At 39.3% G+C, this 22,537-nt stretch overlaps 1 protein-coding gene across 4 annotated transcripts in view; it reads left to right on the top strand.

Annotated features, from left to right (window-relative positions):
- The first annotated feature begins 518 nt into the window (after positions 1–518).
- Positions 519–22,537, top strand: part of EXOC6 (exocyst complex component 6) — a 217,077-nt gene continuing 195,058 nt past the window's right edge. For all 4 annotated transcript variants that reach the window (XM_030809250.1, XM_030809251.1, XM_030809252.1 and 1 more), the window contains exon 1: positions 519–697. In XM_030809250.1, the coding sequence (XP_030665110.1) occupies positions 597–697 (101 nt within the window). In that variant the 5' untranslated portion in view covers positions 519–596. The remainder of the gene's footprint in view (positions 698–22,537) is intronic.

The following is a 22,537-nucleotide window of genomic DNA, read 5'->3' as shown; positions in this document are numbered from 1 at the left end:
GACTGGCCGCTGTGGACTTCTTGCAGGCGGGGACATGAATCCACCTGGAGCGGTCTTCATGGTCAACTGGGATCTTTATTCGTTCGTAAAATAAATCTTACTATCACATGCAATTTTGCTTTTTGTGAGTGCATGTTTTCCTTTCTCTGACTCCCCACAACCCAGAGTACATCAGGCCCTTGTTAAATGTCCCCGTGGCTCTTATTACAGATTCAGGGTGATTATCTGAGTGTCCACCTTGCTGATTACTACGGTATCCCCAGCGTGTGGCACAGGGTGTGGCACACACAGAAGACAAGAATATACGTTAAAGCCCAAAGGCCGGGCACAAGACGCCCAGGAGGGGTTAGTCGCGAGGGAGGGCAAGATGCCAGCTGAGTACCCGGCCGCCGCCCGCAGTCCCCGCTGACTCCGGCAGGTGCGGGGGCGGGAGCCGGGTCGCGCGCCTCCTGCCCGGCACTCCGCGCGCCCCCGAGCCGCCGGCCCGCGCGCCCCGCCCCCGCCCCGCCCCGCCCCTCCGCGCTCGCGCCACCTAGCACTCGCCCCCGTCGTTCCCGCGGCGCCGCGCCTCACTGGCTCCTCAGCTTCCAGCCAAAATGGCGGAGAGCAGCGAGAGTCTGGGCACCGTCCCCGAGCACGAGCGCATCTTGCAAGAGATCGAGAGCACCGACACCGCCTGTGTGGGGCCCACCCTCCGGTAAAGCTCTCATCCCACCGGGACTTTGGCCCTCCGCCCCGCGCCGGCCGCTCCTCACGAGCCGGGCGGGGCGTCCGCTGCCGGCCGCGCGCGAAGCTGCCCCACAGGTGGTGCGCGCGGGGGCGGACGGGGGCGCTCGCGGGTGGCGGAACTCGAGCCGGTACCCCGGCGGGACCCAGAAGGCGGCTGCACCTGTCGGCGCGGCCTGCCTCCGCCTCTGGAGCTGTCACCCCGCAGCCGGTGGGTGTGGCTGCTGCAGCGTCTCTAACCCCGGGCGCCGGGGTGCGGCCCCGCGTTCTCCTCCTAGCTGCGGCCCCCGGGCCCGAGGACACTCCTGGGGCCTGCCCCCTGCCCCCGTCTCGCTCGTGGCGGGGCCGAGGGCTGCTCGGCCGCGGGCATGCCAGGCTAGGGTCGACAGCCGGCACCCGGCGTGACGGAGGTGCCAGGTCGCGCGCGGGTGGAAAGCCTGGCGCGCCGGGCTGCCGCGGGCGTGGGAGAATTGAAATTGAGCGGGAGACGCCGGCCCCCTTTCCCCCTACTCCCCCGCGCGGCTGCAGTGGGCGAGAAGAGAGCGTGGGCTGGAGGGGAGGAGCTGCTTGCTGCTTGGGAACACGCTAGGGTGACCCTGCGCTCGCGGGATCTAAGCTGCTTTGGAGGCAGAACAGCTTTTACTTATTTACAAACATTTCATTAAAATTGCGTTAATTTTTCCGTTTAAATCAAGTTCCTTCCCATTCATTTTAAGAATAGTACTAGGTAATGCATATTCCATGCCAGACTGAATACATGCTGTTCCAATAGAATATTATTAGCCAGGCACCGTAATGAGCCATGGGTTAGGTTAGGCACTGTCTTCAAGAATAAGTTCCTTTTACATATAAGGTTTCATATTTTGGAGTGATGATAATGAGAAACGAAGTTATTATTCACTTAGGGAACTTGAGACAGATTATGCTTTATCATTAGTATTTCTTCAGAATACACTTCCTAGAATAGAGCGCTGTACAGTTTGTGGACCGGTGAAGGTAGTGTAAATTGAAGCCAGTTCAAGTTATGTAAATATACCTTGCCCTTAAGAGTCAAGAGGCCTGGGTTCTTGTTTTGCCCTAATCCTGTCACTGATGAATTGTGCAGTCATGGAAAAAAATTACTTAACCTCTCTGGATCTCGGTTTCCTTATTTGTAGAATGGGGAGGGGAGAGTATTCAGATGCCCAGGAAGCTCAGAACATTAGGGACCTTGCCTGCTTGTTCACTCCTGTATCCCTAACACCAAGCATGTGGTAGGCATGTTATAAATTTTTGTCACATACAGTTTCTGTTATGATATGATAATGCATAATTAGTGCATTTCCTTAATTTCCCAACATTATTTCTTTTAATAAACTGTATACTTGGTAATGAAAGAAGATTAAAAGGAAGCTTTGTTTTCATCGCTGCGTCTTGAAACTGAGTGCAGTGTGTGATAAAGTTACTAGAGTGGTTTATTTGTGAAAATAGTACTGGTTATGAAGGAGGTGCTTCATCTTGGGAAAATGTGCTAGGTAGTGTCCTTGAAAAAACATGAAATTAACTTAGAAGAAAATTTTGAAATATATTGAGAGATTTTTGGGCCACTCAGGAACAGAATTTATGTATTCATAGTGTTATTCTGTTCTCTTTTGAGGGCAGTTGTTTCAACTGGCTCATTTTGTTTGAACCCACTCTCTTTTCTTTAGCAAACTCTAGTGACTCATACTTATCCCATATATATGTATATTTGCGTCTCATTTATAAGCGGACGCTTTTTGCACACATATAGAGGGTACTGCTAGCAGTCTTTTCTCTTGAACATTGTTTAAGCTTCTACTATTTTTTTCCTGTTTTTTTTTTTCAGGTTTCACGAAGTGAAGTGTTAATATTGCATTTTTAAAAACCATTTATTATGGAAAATTTTTAAATGTTTAAAAAAGTAAAATAGTTTAATGAACCACCATGAACTATCATCTAGCTTCAATTCATTCCCTGGCCAGTCTTGTTTGATCTTTTCCCTTATCTGTGCTCCCTCATCTTGGATTATTTTGAAGGAAATCCAAGACATCAATTTATTCATAAATATTTTAGTATTAAGATTAATTTTTGTTGTTATTTCCTGATTGTCTTTTAGCTGGCCTGTAGACTTATCATTTTATTTATATTGTTTTTTCTCAACGGCAGGATTTTTCAGCCTGATCTTTTCCTGAGAAGCACGTGATAAACTTTCCGCAGGCCCTGACATATAACATGGTTCTTTGACCACAACAGAAGTATATTAGAAATCAATAGTTAAAAAAACAAAAAAACAAAAACTATCTGGAAAATTCCCAAATATTTGGTCATTGACTGACACACAAAAAAATAAATCAAAAGAGAAATTAGAAAGTATTTTAAACTGAGTAAAATGAAAACACAACATATCATTTGTGAATGCAGCTAAAGAAATACTTAGAAGTTTATGGCACCAAACACCTCTACTAGAAAAGAACGGCTTCAGCTTCTAGCCTAAGAAACTAGGAAAAGAGGAGCAAATGAAATTCAGATGGTGGAAGAAAGGAGATGGTAAAGATCAGAGTGGTATTCAGTGAGACAGAAATACAGAAAATCAGTGAAACTCAATACTGGTTATTTGAGGAGATCGTAAAATTGATAAACCTTTAGGGGTAGAAAAGGAGATGATACAAATTAAAAATAACAGGGCCAGGCGCGGTGGCTCACGCCTGTAATCCTAGCACTTTGGGAGGCTGAGGCAGGCAGATCACTTGAGGTCAGGAATTCGAGACCAGCCTGGCCAACATGGTGAAACCCCATCTCTACTAAAAATACAAAAAAAAAAATTAGCTGGGCGTGGTAGTGCACACCTGTAATCCCAGCTACTCAGGAGGCGGAGGCAGGAGAATCACTTGAAACCGGGAGGCGGAGGTTGCAGTGCGCCGAGATTATGCCACTGCACTCTAGGCTGAGCGACAGAGCGAGACTCCATCTTAAAAAAACAAAAACAAAAACAAAAAAACCCAACCAACTAACCAAACAAACAAAAAAACGGGAGTGAGAGAGGTTACATGACTATAGATTCTACAGACATTAAAAAAAGGTTAAGAAATATTATGAATAGGCTGAGTGCAGTGGCTCGTGCCTGTAATCCCAGCACTTTGGGAGGCTGAAGCAGGAGGATTGCTTGAGCTCAGGCATACAAGACCAGCCTGGGTAACATAATGAGACCTTGTCTCTACAAATACAAAAATCAGCTAAGTGTGGTGGCGTGTGCCTGTGGTCCCAGCTACTCGGGAGGCTAAAGTGGGAGAATTGCTCAGAGTCTGGGTCGTTGAGGCTGTAGAGAGCTGAGATTGTGCCACTGCACTCCAGCCTAGGCAACAGAGTGAGACCCCCATCTCAAAAAATATATATATATTATGAACAACTTCATGCTCATACATTTGGCAACTTAGCAGAAATGGACAAATTAGTTGAAAGATACAAAGTATTATCAAAGCTCACTTAAGAAGAAATAGATAGCTGAATAGCCCTGTATCAATTAAAGAAAGGGAATTTTGCGGTTACAAGCCTTCCCCAAAACGAAACTCTAGGCCCAGATGGTTTTACTGGTGGATTCTACAATCTTTAAGGAAGAATTAATGCCAATTCTACAAAGACTTTTCTGGAAAATTGAAGAGGAGGGAATATTTCCCAGCTCATTTTGAGGTCAACATTAACCTGATACCAAAACTAAAGAAAGAAAGACATAACTAGAAAAGGAAACTAAATCAGTATTCCTCATACACACAGATTTTACAGAATTTTAGAGAATTAAATCCATATATATGGATTTAAAAGTATAAAATACATCTATATAAAAGTATATTCTATATATGTATATATGTGTGTGTGTATATATATATCTCTATAAAGAATACATCATGATCAAGTGAGGTTTATTTCAAGAAAGATGCTGGCTTAACATTTGAAAAATCAGTGTAACATTGTTCACCATATTAAAGAAAAGTTGTATGATCATATATGTGGAGAAAGCATGGACAAAGTCGAATATTAATTCCTGATTTAAAAAACCCTCAGAAACTAGTAATGAAAATTCCTCAGCTTAAAACAGGGCATCTGTGAAAATCTAGAGCTAAATTGTGCTTAGTGGTAAGAGTCTGAATGCTTTTCCTCTAAAATCAGGAATGAGGTAAGGATATTCATTCTCACCACTTCTATTCAACACTGTACTAGAATGTTGAATATAAGGCCGGTATAATAAGACCATTTAAAAAAAAGCATCTAGTTTGGAAAACCATCTTTATTTGCACACTATGTGATCATCTATATAGAAAATCCTGTGGAATGTACAGAAAAGCTACTAGAACTGATAAGTGAGTTTAGCAAGGTTGTAGGAATCAGGTTGATATGCAAAAGCCAATTGTGTCTCTCTATACTAGCAACAATCAGAAATTGAAATTTAAAATTTGATGGTATCAAAAATATGAAATACTCAGGGATAAATCTGACTAAAGATGTGGAAGACTTGTATGTGAAAAATACAAAACATTGCTGATATAAATTAAATTAACATTGCTGATAGTAAACTAAGTAAGTGGACACACGCTGTTTTCATGGATTGGAAGACAGTATTGTTAAGATGTCAGTTTTCTCCAACTTAGTCTAGATATTCAAGATAATCCAAATAAATCCCAGCAGAATGAAAATTTATAGAAATTGACAAGCTGATTCTAAATTTCATATAGAAATGTAAAGGACCTAGATTAGCCAAATTAACTTGGTAAAAATGAACAGAATTGGAGGACACATAGACCTGATTTTAAGATTTACTATAAAGCTACAGAAAGTAAGACTGTAGTACTAGCATCAAGATAAACAGATCAGTGAAACTTAATAGAAACCACATAAATAGATTAACCCATAGTCAATTGATTTTCAACAAAGATGAAAAGGCAATTCAGTAGAAAGAGATAGTCTTTTTTAGTAATGGTGGTGGAAAAATTGAATATCCTTACACAAAATAATGAACTTTGATCCATGCTTTGCACCATATTTAGAAATTGACTCAAAATGAACCCAAGACCTAAATGTAAAATGCAAAACTATAAGACTCCTAGAAAACATAGGAGGAAATCTTTGTGACTTTAGGATAGGCCAAGATGTCTTAGATACTGTTTCCAAAAGTATAATACATAAGAGAAAAAAATTGATAAATTGGACTTTATTTATTGAACCAGAATTGAGAATATCTAGTCTTTGAAGAAGCTATTGAGACTGCAGTGAGCCATGATCATGCCTCTGCACTCCAGTCTGGGCAACAGAGTGAGTCCCTGTCTCAAAAAAAAAAAAAAAAAAAAAAAAGAAAAGAAAAGGTGAGCCACAGATTGGGAGAAGATATTGGCAAATTGCATATCCAATAAATAAATTGTGTCTAGAATGTATAAAGGAAGTGTTTGAGACTGAATAATAATAAAACAACTCAATTAAAAAATGAGGCTACGTGTGGTGGCTCATGCCTGTAATCCCAACAGTTTGGGAGGCTGAGGCAGGTGGATCACGAGGTCAAGAGATTGAAACCATCCTGGCCAATGTGGTGAAACCCCGTCTCTACTAAAATACAAAAATTAGCTGGACTTGGTAGCATACGCCTGCAGTCCCAGTTACTCGGGAGGCTGAGGCAGGAGAATCACTTGAACCTGGGAGGTGGAGGTTGCATGAGCCGAGATTGTGCAACTGCACTCCAGCCTGGGCGACAGAGTGAGACTCCGTCTCAAAAAAAAAAAAAAAAAAAAAAAAAAGACTGACTATACCATGTATTTGTAAGGATGTAGAAGAACTGGCACTCTCATACACTGCTGTGGGAATTCCATAAATACTGTTTATCAGGTTGAGGAGTTCTCTTAGTTTTTATTATGAAGGGGTGTTGAATTTTATCAGATGCTTTTTTCTGTATCTGTTGAGGTGATCATGTGGTTTTGTCCCTTATTCTTTTGATATGGTATATTACATTATCAGATGTAAACCAACTTTGTATTCATGGGATAAATCCCACTTGATCATAGTGCATAATGTATAATCCTTTTTATATGTTGTTGAATTCTGTTTGCTAGTATTTTGTTGAGGATTTTTGCATGTATATTCATAAGGTATTTTGATCTGTTTCTTTTTGTGTGTGTGATGTCTTTGATGAGAATGATACCTCATAGAATGAGTTGGTGTTCTCTCAATTGAGATGAGTATTTGGGTTTTTTTCCCCTTTATTCTATTCATGTGGTACATTACATTGATTGATTTCCTCATGTTTAATTACCCTTGCATTCCTAGGATAAATCTCATTTGGCCATAGTGTATAATCCTCTTAATATACTGTTGGATTTGGTTTGCTAGTATTTTACTGAGAATTTCTACATCTATATTCATGAGGGATTTCTGTAATTTTTTTAGAGACAAAATCTCACTGTGTTGCCCAGACTGATCTTGTACTTCTGGTCTCAAGCAGTCCTCCTACCTTAGCCTCCCAGGTAGCTGGAATTATAGGCATGAGCCACTGTGCCTGGCATGAAAATTTTTTTTTTTAAGTTTATGTTTGAAACAGGATCTTGCTACATTGCCCAGCCTGGTCTTGAACTCCGGAGCTCATGCAGTTCTCCCACCTCAGCCTCCTGAGTAGCTGGAACTACAGGCATGTTCCACCATGCCCAGCTCTGTAATTTTCTTTTTTTGGCGATGTCTTTATCTGGCTTTGGTGTGAGGGTAATGCTGGCCTCATAGAATAAGTTAGGAAGTGTTCCCTTCTCTTCCACATTTGGAAGAGTTTGTGAATGATTAATGTTAATTCTTTAAATATATGGTAGAATTTTCCAGTTAAGCCATGTGTATTTTCTTTCTTGGGAAGTTTTTGATTACTGATTCCATTTCATTACTTGTTAAAGGTATACTCAGATTTTCTATTTTTCTTGAGTTACTTTTGATAGTTTGTGTCTTTCTAGGAATTTGTTGTGTTTCATTTAGATTATTTTAGTTGTTGACATATAATTGTTCATAACTTTTTCTTATTTTTATTTCTGTAACGTTCTCTCTTTTGTTCTTGAATTTAGTAATTTGAGTCTTTGTTTTTTTCTTGGTCATTCTAGATAAAGGTTTGTCAATTTTGTTGATCTTTTCAAAGAACCAACTCTCTGTTTTATTGATTTTTTTCTCTATTGTTTTTGTTTTTTTCTTTTTTTTTTTGGGATGGAGTCTTGCTCTGTTGCCCAGGCTGGAGTGCAGTAGCGTGATCTTGGCTCACTGCAACCTCCGCCTCCTGGGTTCAAGCAGTTCTCCTGTTTCAGCCTCTCGAGTAGCTAGGATTACAGGCACATGCCACCATGCCTGGCTAATTTTTATATTTTTAGTAGAGACAGGGTTTGCCATGTTGGCCAGGCTGGTCTTGAACTCCTGACCTCAGGTGATCTGCCTGCCTTTGCCTCCCAAATTTCTGGGATTACAGGCGTGAGCCACTGCACCTGGCCTCTCTATTGTTTTTCTGTTACATTTACATCTGATCTAATCTTTATTACTTTCTTTCTTCTGCTTGTTTTGGGTTAGGTTGCTCTCTTTTTTATTATGATGGAACCCAACCTTATGATGGAAGTTTGGGTTATTAATTTGAGATCTTTCTTACTTTTTAATATTGGTTTTTACACCTATAAATTTTTCTCTAAGAACAGCATTAGCTTCATCTAAAACTTTTTGGCAGTGTGTTTTCATTTACCTTTCTTCAAAATATCTTTAATTTTCCTTGTTATTTCCTCTTTGACTCACTGGTTATTTAGAAGTGTGCTTAATTTCAACATATTTGTGAATTTCTAAAATGTCCTTCTGTTATTAATTTCTAATTTAATCCCATTGCAGTCAGAGGTAATAATTTGTATGGTTTCAGTTTAAGTTTATTGAGGCTTATTTTATTGCCTAACATAGTCTGTACTGGAGAATGTTCCATGTTCCCTTGAGAAGACTGTGTATTCTATTGTTGGAGGGAGTATTCTATAGAGGTCTGTTAGGTCTAATTAGCTTAGAGTATTGTTCAAGTCTCCTATTCCCCTTTGGCCTTCTGCTTAGTTGTTCTATCCATTATTGAATGATGAGTAGTTTTTATGTCTTTTCAGGCTCTCTTGTTAGATGCATATATGTTTATACTTTATATATTCCTTATTGATTGACCATTTGCCATCATAAAATATCCTTTATTTCTGGACTTGTTTTAAAGTCTGTTATGTCAGATATTAGTATAGCTGCTGCAGCTTTCTTAGGGTTGCTCTTTCCATGATACATGTTTTTCTGTCTGTTTACTTTTGACCTATGTTTGTCATTAAATCTAAAGTGTATCTCTTGTAGATAGCACATCATTGGATCTTATTTTTATCCAGTTTGAGAACCTATGCCTTTTGATTGTTTATTTATATTTAATGTTATTATTTATATAGTTGGATTCACATCCACTGATTTTCTTGTGTTCTGTGTCTCATTTCTTTTGCTCCTCTATTCCTTTTTTACTGCTGCTTTTGCATTAAGCAAATATTTTCTGGTGTAACATTTTAATTAGTGATTTTTTTGGAATTTAGAAAAAAGTGATTTCTTAGTGGTTGCTCTCAGAATCTACTTCAGAATTATTCTAATTTCCAGTAAGATATAGAAATGTTACTCTTATATAGCTATATTTCTTCTTTCCCTTTTTTGTGCTATTACACTAATACATTACTATAATTGTTACTTTTTATAATTTTTTGTCTTTTAAAGAAGCAGAGAGAAGAACGGAGACCAATATGTATTTTTAAAGTTTGTTATATCAAGTTTCTTATTTACTGTTTCTGATTCTTTTCATTTGTTGCTGGGTTTTTAGTTGTCATCTTGTGTCATTTTCTTACTCCAGAATGGCTTTGCTCCCACATGCATCCTTTGTGTTGTGATTGTCCATTGTATTACATATATTCTATATATATTCTATATGTTGCATGCCACCAATACAATTATGTACATATAGTTTTATGCAACTGCTTCTACAAATCAATAAGAAATGAGAAGTATGCATTTATACTGTATTTTATAATTACATAGTTACCTTTACTGGTGTTCTCTCTGTGTGTGTGTGTGTGTGTCTGTGTGTGTCTGGTCTGTCTGTGTGTCTGTGTGTGATCAAATGGTCATCTGAGTTCACTCTTAATCGTGAGGAACTTCCTTTTGTATTTCTTGTAAGGCTGGTCTGCTTGAAACTGTTTCATGTTTTTTGTTGTTGTTGTTTGTCTGTTTTTTTAAATCTGGGCATGTCTTTATGTCATCTTCGTTTTTTGAAAGATAGTTTTACCATATGTAAGATTTTTAGTTGACGGGTTTTTTTCCCCCCAACAGTTTGAGTATGTCTTTCCACTGCCTCTGGGCTTCATTGTTTCTGATGAGAAGTTAGCTGTTAATCTTATTGGAATTCCCTTATGTGATGAGCAGTTTCTTGTTATTTTCAGGATTTTCCCTTTGTCTCTCATTATTTTACTGTGGTGTACCTGGGTATGGATCTCTTTATGTTTATCTTACTTGGAGTTTGTTGATCTTCATAGATATGTAGGTTAATGTTTTTCATCAAATTTTGGAAATTTTAAATTATTTCTTTAAATAGTCATTCTGTTCCTTTCTCTTCTCTACTTTGGTGCTCCCATCTCATGTATGCTGGTGTGCTTAATGATGTCCACATTTGTTTGAGACTCTGTTCATTTTCCTTATTCTTTTTTCTCTCGTTCTTTTTTCTCTCTTACTCTTTTTTCTCTCTTGTTCTCTGATTGCATAATCAGACTATCTTGTATATTCACTGATCCTTCCTTCCGCCAATTCACATCCACTGTTGAGACCCTCCAATGAATTTTTCATTTATGTTACTGACTTTTCAACTCTGGAGTTTCCAATTATTTAAAAAAAAATTCTACTTCTTTATCCATTTCTATTTGATAAGACATTGTCATCATACTTTGCTTCTTCTTTTTAGTTCTGTGAACATAGTTATTATGGCTGCTTTGAAGTCTGTTACATCCAACATCTGGGCCATCTCACAAGCAGTTTCTATTGCCTATTTCTTTCTTTCGTTTTTTTGAGACAGAGAGTCTTGCTCTGTTGCCCAGGCTGGAGTGCAGTGGCACAGTCTTGACTCACTGCAACCTCCGCTGCCCAGGTTCAAGCAATTCTTCTGTCTCAGCCTCCCAAGTAGCTGGGACTACAGGTGCACGCCACTACACCCGGCTAATTTTTGTATTTTTAGTAGAGATGGGGTTTCACCATATTGGTCAGGCTGGTGTTGAACTCCTGACCTCAGGTGATCCACCTGCATTGGCCTCCCAAAGTGTTGGGATTACAGGCATGAGCCACAGCGCCTAGCCACTGTTGCCTATTTTTCTGTTTATTGGTCACAGTCTTCTGTTTATATGCCTCATGGTTTTTTTTTTTGTTATTGTTGAAAACTGGACGATTTAGATAATGTAGCAACTCTTGATGCTGATTCCTTCCACCCCATAACACTCATGGGGCATGTTGTTGTTTGTGTGCTTGTTTAATGGCTTGTTTGGACTATTCTAGTCAAGTGTATTTCCCTCACAGTGGGAAGTCTCTGATGTTGCACCTCAGAGTGCAATCCTGGCGTATACGTGGTCACCCTGGAATGACAGTGGTTTTAGCAGTGCTCTCTTTGACTTTCTGTTTTCCTGATGTCTCTGTTAAATTTTCTGCCTCTGTTGGCATCACATTCAGCTCTCAGATTCCAATAATTGCTGGGTGATAATTATTTTCAACGATGTCCTGGGGCATAAGTTATTCCACAGTCTGATCCAGTTAAATTTGGTCCTCTTTGCAGTGGCATATTATCCCTTATAGGCAAGTGATTTATTGAGGGAATACTTTCAGATGAAACCATAGGAGTAAGGAAAATAGGATAGGCAGAGATCAGCAAAACTGTGGGTTCCCCAGAAGTCTAGCTTTAACCTAATCTCAGGGGGAATTCTAGAGCTTGAATGACATCTCAGAATTATCCCACCTTGAGGTAGAGGGGCTGAGTTTTTACCTTAACCTGCAACAATCTTTCCTTTGCTGCAGGCTGTTCTCTCCATCTGTCTGTGTGTGTGTGTGCGTGTTTGTATGCGTGCTCGCACGTGTGTGTGTGTGTGTGTGTGTGTTGGAGGCATATAACCTCCCAGGCATCAATGTTGTGTGGAGTGCTTCTCATCTGTAGACAAGGTACAACTGTGAGTCCTTAGCAGCGGGAGATGAGTTCACCACCAGGTAAAGGGAACTACTATATACTCCAGCAGCTAGAACATATCCAGCCACATCGTGCTTAAAATGTCAAAAGGAATAAGTGACAGAATGTTTTCATTTCTCTGTTTTGTATTTATTTTGACTTTTTAGTGGATTAAAACCCCTAATCTTCCCAATCTTGGCCTTTTATTTTATTTTTAAATTGTGATAAAATTCATATAACATAAGATTTACCATTTTAATAATTTCTACATATAAAGTTATTTGGCATTAAGTACAATTTACATTGTTCTGCTACCATTATCATCTATCTCCACAACTTTTTTTTTTTTTTTTTTTTTTTTTTGAGACAGAGTCTTGTTCTGTAGCCCAGGCTGGAGTGCAGTGGCGTGATCTCGCTCACTGCTGCCTCCGCCTCCTGGTCCCAGTTTAAGCAGTTCTCCTGCCTCAGCCTCCCAAGTAGCTGGCACGCACCACCATGCCCAGCTAATTTTTGTAGTTTTAGTAGAGACGGGGTTTCACCATGTTGCCAGACTGGTCTTGAACTCCTGACCTCGTGATCCACCCGCCTCGGCCTCCCAAAGTGCTGGGATGACAGGCATGAGCTGCTGCGCCTGGCTCTCCACAACTTTTTTATCTTCCCAAGCTGAAACTCTTACTCATTAAACACTAACTCCCATTCCCCACTTTTCACCAGCCCTTGGCAAACAGCATCTTACTTGCTATCTCTATGACTATAACTACTCTGGATACCTAATATAAGTGGAATTATATGTTTTTCTGTTACGGGTTTATTTCACTAAGCATCATGTCCTCAAGATTTATCCACATTGTACCACATGTCATACTTTTCTTCCTTTATTTAGGGCAGAATGAAAGCCCATTGTATGTATATATTACATTTTGTTTATCTGTCATTTATCAGTGGACATTTGTGTTGCATCCACCTTTTGACTATTGTGAATAATGCTGCAGTGAACATGGGTGTACAAATACCTGTTTCAGTGCAGTGGTGGTTTTCCCAGGCCAGTCCCTGAGGCTTGTTCTCACTGCAGGAAGGCTCTTCTTCACTTTTTCTTTTCCCGGTTCTCTTGGGTAAACTTGCGGGCTTAGAATTTAGCTTATTGCTCTCATGAAGCTACCAACCTCCTTTCAATTGCGTAATACCAAAATCTTCATTGTTTTCAAGAGCACCCTTGTGTTTGTGCTTCTCCACATTCTGTTCTACATAAGGTCAGTTTCTTTGGGGAGTTCTTTGGAGCTCTTTGTACTTACCTTCTCCCTCACCCCCTGATGATAATCCTTGAGCCACTGCTCTAGATCTGGGGGCACGAACAGTGGCCTCCCTCTCTTGGAGTGATATCCTTGCTTTAAGAGCATGGTGCTGGGTGAGATGGCAGTCTCTGGTCTTGGCTTGCCTCTCCCAGTGTGGAGCCTCTCTGGTATGAGCAGGCCAAAGTGAGGGCAGCTGGGTCCCCAGTATCAGTGGTTGTTATTACTGTGGTATAGCCTCTGTTCTATGACATCCTCCAGGGGCTGGGAGGATGAAGGAGGGCTGGGTGGAAGAATGGAGCCCTTATTCTCTCTGCCATACTCACCTCTTTTTTTAGCCTCTGCAGTACAGTTCGGGCAGGGGTAAGAAATTCTGAATGCCTGTCCTTTCTTTGGCTCTTGACTGAAACCCTGGTGGGAAAGAGATCCCTGCCTTCTTAGCTACTCCCACTGGGTAGATCTGTCACCTGAATTGGTGGTTGGGAAAAGGTGGATGTGGGTCATGGGTCAAGGGCCACAAACTCTTACTGTTCTTACCAAGTATGTAGTCAATTTTCTTGGATAAATGTTTCTTCTTTTCCTGTATGCTCTTAGGACAATTTTCAGAAATTCAAATAGTGTTTTAAAAAATAATTTTCATTAGTTAGAGTTGTTTCATTAGGGAACAGGTTTGTGGAATTAGTTAGGGTTGTTTCACTAGGAAACAGGTTTGTGGATTTCCTCACACTGTTATTCCAGAAGTGTATCCCCCTCAAATATTATTCTTGTTTTATTTTTTCCTAAATAGAAGTAACATCAATGTAAAAAAAAGCCATTTTAAAATGTGTATTTCAGCGACATTTAGTACATTCACAGTGCTGTGCAGCCATCGTCTCTATCTAGTTTTAAAACATTTTTCATCATTACAGAAAGAAACCTTGTACACATTAAATAGTCACTCTTCATTTTCTCTCTTCTTCTAGCCCCTGGCAACCAGTTTTCTGCTTTCTGTAGTATGATTTTACCTATTTTGGATATTTCATGTAATAGAAGAATATAATATGTGGTTTTTGTGTGTGTCTGGCTTCTTCCACTTTAGCACGCTCATCTATGTTGTAGCATGAATCAGTACTTGTTATGTATGAAGTTTCGTGTCCCCCCCATAATTCATATGTTAAAACCTAAATCACCAATGTGATAGTATTAGGGGGTAGGGCGTTTGGGTGGTAGTTAGGTCATGAGGGCACATCACTCGTGAATGGGACCAGTAGTAGTCTTATGAGAGAGAGAGAGAGATCCTGAGAGCTAGCTTGCCCCTTCCACCATGTGAGGATGCAGTTACAAGGCACCATCTATGAACCAGAACTCACTAGACACTGAATCTGCTGTACTTCCCAGCCTCCAGAGCTGTAAGCTACCCGTCTACAGTACTTAGTTATAGCAGTCCATATGGACTGCTATGTGGGCAATACCAAGAAAAACCCTGTCTCAAGAAAAAAAGTACTATTCTTTTTATGGCTGAATAATTCTCATTATATAGATACTCCACATTTTATTTATTCATTCATTAGTTGATGAACATTTGTTTCTACCTTGTGGTGGTTGAGAATATGCTGCTATGAACATTCATGTACAAGTTTTGGTTGAATGCCTATGTTCAGTGTTTGGGGGAATTACCTAAGAGTAGAATTGTTGGGTCTATGGTAATTCTGTATTTAACTTTTAGAGTCTATCTTGTGAAGTGTCAATAGTTTGGAGTGTACAAGTCTCTGAAGCTGCCCTTCATTGTTGAAGATATAAGCTCGACTTAACAGCCTATAGCAGAGCTTTTAGGCAAGCATCAGAGTATAATAAAACTATCTGTAGATGATGGACTTTAATAGCTATGGCTAATTTATCACTGTAACCAATAATATCAGAATGGAAGAGAGTAAAATTTCCTATCAGGTTTATTACATAACTGCTACTTAAAAAGTTTGATCAATGAAAACACAATATCGATAGGAAGGGCATTGGCAAATCTCCAGGGACTTCCCATAAAGAGTACAGTTTCAGAAATGTTTGTGTTAGTCCATTTTTTACCTATAGATATTTAATCTAGGAAGGCTAAGCATCTCTTTTAATTTGGTAACTCTTCCCATGCAATTTTTACTAGAGTAGCACATCACACAAACCTAATAATTTCTTGCATTTTATTTTTTGTAAGCTGAAAGAATAAATAACTGAAGTGTTCTAGGGTTCCTCTGGGAAACCTTAAAGATAATTTTAGGTGTAAAAGATGTCTTGAGGCTGGGTGCAGTAGCTCATGCTTATAATTTCGGCACTTTGGGAGGTCAAGGCGGGAAGGATTGCTTGAGCCCAGGAGGTTGAGACCAGCCTGGGCAACATGGAGAGATCCCATCTCTACAAAAAATTTTTAAAAAAGGCCGGTGCGGTGGCTCACGCCTGTAATCCCAGCACTTTGGGAGGCCGAGGCGGGTGGATCACAAGGTCAGGAGATCGAGACCATCCTGGCTAACATGGTGAAACCCCGTCTCTACTAAAAATACAAAAAAAATTAGCCGGGTGCGGTGGCGGGCACCTGTAATCCCAGCTACTTGGGAGGCTGAGACAGGAGAATGGCATGAACCCGGGAGTCAGAACTTGCATTGAGCCGAGATTGCGCCACTGCACTCCAGCCTGGGCAACAGAGCGAGACTCCATCTCAAAAAAAAAAAAAAAAAAAAATTAGCTGGGCATGGTGGTGCTGGTTATCTATTTAGTTAACATGAAAATGGAACATTTAAAAATAAACATAGATAACTTGATTGTGAAGAACCTCAGCTCTTTCATAAGTGAGAAGAAACCTTTCTTGTTTGCTTAAATAATAAAAAGTATAATAAAGTCCCTATGAAACACAAAGTTATTCTGGCAAACAGACTCACTGTTACATAGGCAGATTACACAGAAGGTGAAGAGTAACCTTTCATATTGTAGGCAGAGGCATTAACAAATAACCAAGGAAACAAGCCCAACAAGATTAAGCAAATGTTGCTAAGTTTGTAGCATATTTCATAACTGGTTTTCAGACTCAGGTATTATAAACCAAGGCAAATATACTTCATTTTCCAAGTTTTGTCCTTCACTGTGCTCTTTCATATTCTGAAACAAACACTTGACTCTAGAGAACTGGTTCTTTGTTTGGGGTCTGTGAGGTCAAAATTATTTTTAAATAATCCTAAAAGGTTATGATGATGAAATTTTATGTGTCAACTTAACTAGGTTAAGGGTTGCCCAGATAGCTGGTGAAACATTATTTCTGGGTGTTTCTGTGAGGATGTTTCTGGAAGAGACTAGCATTTGAATCAGTAGACTGAGTAAAGAAGGTCTGCCATCGCCAGTGTGGGTGGACATTCAATCCACTGAGGCCTCAGATGGAATAAAAAGGTGAAGGAAGGGTGAATTCTTTCTCTCTTCTTGAGCTGAGACATCTGTCTTCTCTGGCCCATGGACATTGGAACACCTGGTCTCAGGCCTTCAGACTGTGGGGCTTACGCCAGCAGCCCCCTTGGTTTGCAGGCCTTTGGACTTGGCCTGAATTACACCACTGGCTTTCCTGGTTCTCCAGCTTGCAGATGGCATATTGTGGTACAACTTGGCTTTCATAATGGTGTGAGCCCATTCCTGTAATAAATCTTTTATATATCTTTATATATCCTATTAGTTTTGTTCCTTTGGAGAACCCTGACTAATTCAGAAATTATTTGTGTTAAAATGCATTGCATTCATCGTTGCTATTTTCAAATGAATCAATCAACGAATGTTTTTAAAAATTCTGTTTTAATTTTTAATTGAAAAATATTCATAGTTATAATCCACATAAACAAAATCTTTTTGGAGTTCTCAATCAGTTTTAAGAGAACAAAAATTTTGATAACTACTACTTTAGGATGAAACTACAGATGACCCTTGAACAACACAGGATTTAGGGGCACTGACCAGGCTGGTCTCAACCTCCTGGGCTCAAGCAATCCTTCCCGCCTTGACCTCCCAAAGTGCCGAAATTATAAGCATGAGCTACTGCACCCAGCCTCAAGACATCTTTTACACCTAAAATTATCTTTAAGGTTTCCCAGAGGAACCCTAGAACACTTCAGTTATTTATTCTTTCAGCTTACAAAAAATAAAATGCAAGAAATTATTAGGTTTGTTTGCAGTCAAAAATATGAGTATCAGCTGGGCGCGGTGGCTCATGCCTGTAATTCTAGCACTTTGGGAGGCCAAGGTGGGTGAATCACTTGAGGCCAGGAGTTTGAGACCAGCCTGGCCACCATGGTGAAACCCCGTCTCTACTAAAAAAATACAAAAATTAGCCAGGTGTGGTGGCGTGCGCCTGTAATCCCAGCTACTCAGGAGGCTGAGGTGGGAGGATTGCTTTAACCCCATGAGGTGGAGGTTGCAGTGAGCCAAGATCGCGCCACTGCACTCCAGCCTGGGCGACAGAGGGAGACGCCTCCCGGGCTCAAGTGATCTCTCGCCTCAGCCTCCTGAATAGCTGGGATTACAGGCGTATGCCACCACACCCAACTAATTTTTGTATTTTTTTTTAGTAGAGACAGAGTTTCACCATGTTGGCCAGGCTGGTCTCGAACTTCTGGCCTCAAGTGATCTGCCTGCCTCGGCCTCCCAAAGTGCTGGCCTGGCCGAGTATCAGTTTTGACTCCCAAAACTTAACTACTAATGGCCGACTGTTGACTGGAAGCCTTACTGATAACCTAACAATCAAAACATGTTTTCTATGTTATGTTTATTATCTACTATATTCTTACAATAAAGTAAGTGAGAGAAAAGAAAATGTTATTAAGAAAATCATAAGGAAGAGAAACTATATTAATATCCACTAAGTGGATGTGGGTCATCATAAAAGTCTTCATTGTCATCATTTTCATGTTGAGTAGGCTGAGGAGGAGACGGGAGGAGTTGATCTTGCTATCAGGGGTGGCAAAGGCAGAAGAAAATTGTGTATAAGTGAATCTGCATAGTTCAAACCTGTGTTGTTCAAGGGTTAAGTGTGCTCAATTTTCTTGAAAAATAAAAGCATCTACACAATTGTATTTCTCTCTTACTATTTTTCCTAGTATTATCTTAACTGCTGGTAATGATTTTAAATTTTTAATCCAAGTAACTAATTTATATTTCACATTAAAACACTGGGATTAAACATTGAGAACTGTTGTACACAAGAATTTTATCACACTTGGAAAACTCATGAGCACACGTAATATAAACTCCTATAGCCACAAACATTCCTTTTATACCTTCTTAAAGTGGCAAAACTGAACACTTTCATTAACATGTGCCAAAACTATAGCCTCTATATAGCATATAAAGAAACAAATATATAAACTTAATTGTGCTTAGTAGTCAGTCTTCTTGGGTTCTGTTGTACTAAAAGTTAACTAGATATCTAATTATTATTTATTAATTAACTTAATATCAAGGTTTTGTTACCTAAAAATGTTGGAAATTATTTTTATACATGTTGAAATTAAAAGTTTGTCAGAATAATTTATTTGAGCACGAGTTTACCTTTTCATCATCTTAAATATTATGTAGGGTAATGTTAGCTTATGTAACCTTGTACGTGTTTAGGAAAAAAAATCTTAGTAGAATAAAATGATTAATCAGAGACAAGAAATAGCTACTTTTAAAAACTGAAATTATCAAGGTTTGCCAAAATTGTATCTTTTTAAGGTGACCTTGGGTTTTAAAAATGTTTTTGAGTTAGTTTCCATAAGAATTTTTCTTAAGTCTAACACATTTAACATATTAAAAGTTCAATTTCCTTGTTTTGGGGGAATTTTACAAATATTCTATTTATATAAGTACTTATTTGTATCAATAAGCCAGTCAGAACAGAGTTTCTTTAATTCAAGAGACTTTATAGTTTAAATTATTAATAGAGATAAATTGTTTCATATACGTAATGAAGAGGTAAAAGCCTTTCTGAATTACAGATACAGAGCTTTGTAACTTTGTTTCTGTAACTTCACTCACAGGTCAAGAGATATAAGAGTCACAGAGATAGAAAAACTCACTGGTCCAGATGTCAAAGACCTGTTCTTGGTGGACATGAAATCTTAACTGGATTTGAGCTCAGAATAAACAAATATATTGAAAAGACTAACAAACCAAAGTCTCTTTTATCTTTTACCCAAGTGATCTCTGTCATCTGTCTGTAAGGATCACCAAGTAAATGATCATAAAATCGAATTCTCAATCATTGCTGCCATTTAGGGGTGATAACTTACTGGCCATGCAGTAACTAGAAACCACACCAGAACATATAATTTGTAGACAGGATGGGGGAAGCGGGGATGACCCAGAGAAACAGGCAGCAAAGTTAATCATATATTGCTGCTTGGGTTTTACTTCTGGGAGCCAAGAAAAGATAATATCCAAGCTTGAGTAGCCCATGAGGTGCAATTATCTGCTAAAGCAGTTTTCTTGGCTCTGTCAGGTGAATGCACTGGGCATTTTGGTAAAACTTCCAAAACTATTAAAAGATAATTTTCAAAAAGGTAAACTCATGACCCTCACACAAATGTAAAATGAATATGTGCCAAAGATTGTATTTAACTTATTAAGAGGGAATCAGTATGATGTTACAACTGTTTCAAAGGCAGTGGCAAAAAACAACATAGGATTTGGGAATGCTGAAATGGATATATAAATGGATACACAACTGGTCAGTATCCACAGGGCAGTAATCAATTGTATTCCACTTACAAAAATATATCTGCATTTTTGTGGACAAGAGTCATTTGCATTAGTATTAGCTATCTACAATTTATAAAGTTGTAAAATAGCCAGAAGACAGTGAAAGGCACAGATAACCCCAAAGAGTATGCTAGACAGGACATTCAGTAGTCTTTTTTGTCCATTTCAGTTTTTTAAAATTGCCATTAGAAAAATTTTTTTATTTGTCTTTTTACTGTAGTTATCCTTTGGTTTTTGTTTGTTTGTTTTTTGCTCTGCAAAAGTTTTTTATTTTTATGAAATAAAATTTATCAGTCTTTCCCTTTTTAGCTTGTGAATTTTGAGTCATAGGAAAGTTTTCCAGACTCCAGAGTTATAGGGGAGTCCACCCATGTTTTCTTTTGGTACTTGTATGGTGTTTTTTAATGTTGCATCTGATTCTGTTTGCATTTTCCTGGGGTGTGGCATGAGGAATGGCTCTAGTTTTATCTTTTTTCACGTGGCAACCCAGCTATCCTAATACCTCTTATTAAAATGTAGGTCTTTTTCATGTTGATTTGAGATGGTGCCATTATCATGTACTGAATTTTTATATGCAGTGGTACTATATGTGGGTTTCTTGGTTCTGTTCATTGTCTGTATGTCTATTCATGTGCTATGCAGCACTTTTAATTTTGGACGCTTTGTTGTTTTAGTATCTGGTAGGGCTACCTGCATCTCATTGCTTATCTTTTTCAGGGATTTCCTGGTGACTCTTCCTTATTTCTCTAAACGAACTTAATAAATTTCTCTAGTTCTAGAACACTCAAAGTATTTGATTGGGATTGAGCTATAATTATAAATTAATTAGGGAGAACAGGCATGTTGATGATACTGAGTCTTCCTATCCAAGAACATGTTATGTCTTTCAAGAGAGTTAAAGTTTTCCATAAATAAATTTTATAATTCCTTAAGATTATGTGTAGGTGTTTTTTCTCATTTTAATTGGGCCCTCCCTCCCTTCTTCCTTCCCTTCTTCCCTCCCTTCTTTCTTCCCTCCCTCCCTCTTTTTTTTTTTTTTTTTTTTGAGACAGGTTCTTGCTAGAGACCAGGTTGGAGGGCAATGGCATGATCATGACTCACCTTGTAGCCTCAACCTCCTGGGTTCAAGCGATTCTCCCACCTCAGCCTCCCAAGTACCTGGGACTAAAACCTTTAGTATTTTCTCATTAGGATAGCTCTGGCTTTTGTGCTGAGGGATTTATATTTTATCATGTTAAGGAAACATTCATCAATACCCACTTTATTTAGTGTTTTTAACAAGAAAGTTTGTTGAATTTTGTCAGATGTTTTTATGCATCTATGAAGATGATCATACGATTCTTTTTTGCTCCATCAATATGATTGAAATTAGTGCTTGGCTAATTTTTAAAATTTTTTGTAGAGATGAGGTCTTACCCTGTTGCCTAGGCGGGGGTCAAACTCCTGGGCTTAAGTAATCCTCCCTCCTTGGCTTCCCAAAGTACTGGGATTACAGGCATGAGCCACCATGGCAGGCCTTTTCTTTTAAAAAAAAAAAAAAAAAGAGACAGGGTTGCACTCTGTTGCCCAGGCTGGAGTGCAGTGGCATGATCACCGCTAGCTGTAACCTCAAATTCCTGGGCTTAAGGGATCCTCCCATTTCAGCCTCCTGAATAGCTAGGACTATAGGCACATGCCACCATACCTGGCTAATTTTTATTTTTCGTTGTAGAGGCAGAATCTCACTATGTTGCTCAGGCTGGTCTCAAACTCCTGACCTCAAGTGATCTTCCTTACTTGGCCTCCCAAAGTATTGGGATTATAGGTGTGAGCCACTGTGCCTAGACAGGGGCCTTACATTGTCATTTAATTGGTTTTTGCTCATACATAAATGAATGCTGGTGATCTTTATATGCTAATTTTTAAACTGTTTATTAAGTTTTCTTATTGTTTATAAATTTTCACCATTGATTCTGTTGGGTTTTTCAGTTATGTAATCATATAATCTGTATTTAGAAATAATTTTACTTCCTTTTCACTTCTTAAACCTTAGATTGCTTTCTCTAGTCTAACTTAACAATCCAATAATTGAAATACAGTGGTTGAGACGGGGCATCTTTTTTTCCTGACTTTAGCAGGGGAAACCTTTAGTATTTCGTCATTAGGATACCTCTGGCTTGTGGGCTTTTTTTTTTTTTTTTTCTGAGATATCATCTCACTCTATTGTCCAGGCTGGAGTGCAGTGGTGCGATCTCGGCTCACTGCAACCTCCGCCTCCTGGGTTCAAGTGTTTCTCCTGCCTTGGCCTCCTGAGTAGCTGGGATTAAAGGTGCCCACCACCATGCCTGGCTAATTTTTGTATTTTTTTAGTAGAGACAGGGTTTCACCATGTTGGCCAGGTTGGTCTCGAACTCCTGACCTCAGTTGATCTGCCCACCTCGGCTTCCCAAAGTGCTGGGATTATAGGCATGAGCCACCGCGTACGGCCCAGCTCTGGCTTTTGAACTGAGATTTTTATGTTTTATCATGTTAAGGAAGTATTCACCAATACTGCTTTTATTAGCAAGAA

This window comes from Nomascus leucogenys, chromosome 3, assembly GCF_006542625.1.
Source record: "Nomascus leucogenys isolate Asia chromosome 3, Asia_NLE_v1, whole genome shotgun sequence".
NCBI classification, from domain to species: Eukaryota; Metazoa; Chordata; class Mammalia; order Primates; family Hylobatidae; genus Nomascus; species Nomascus leucogenys.
Note: the sequence above shows the minus strand (reverse complement) of the source record. Positions and strands in the feature narration are given on the sequence as shown.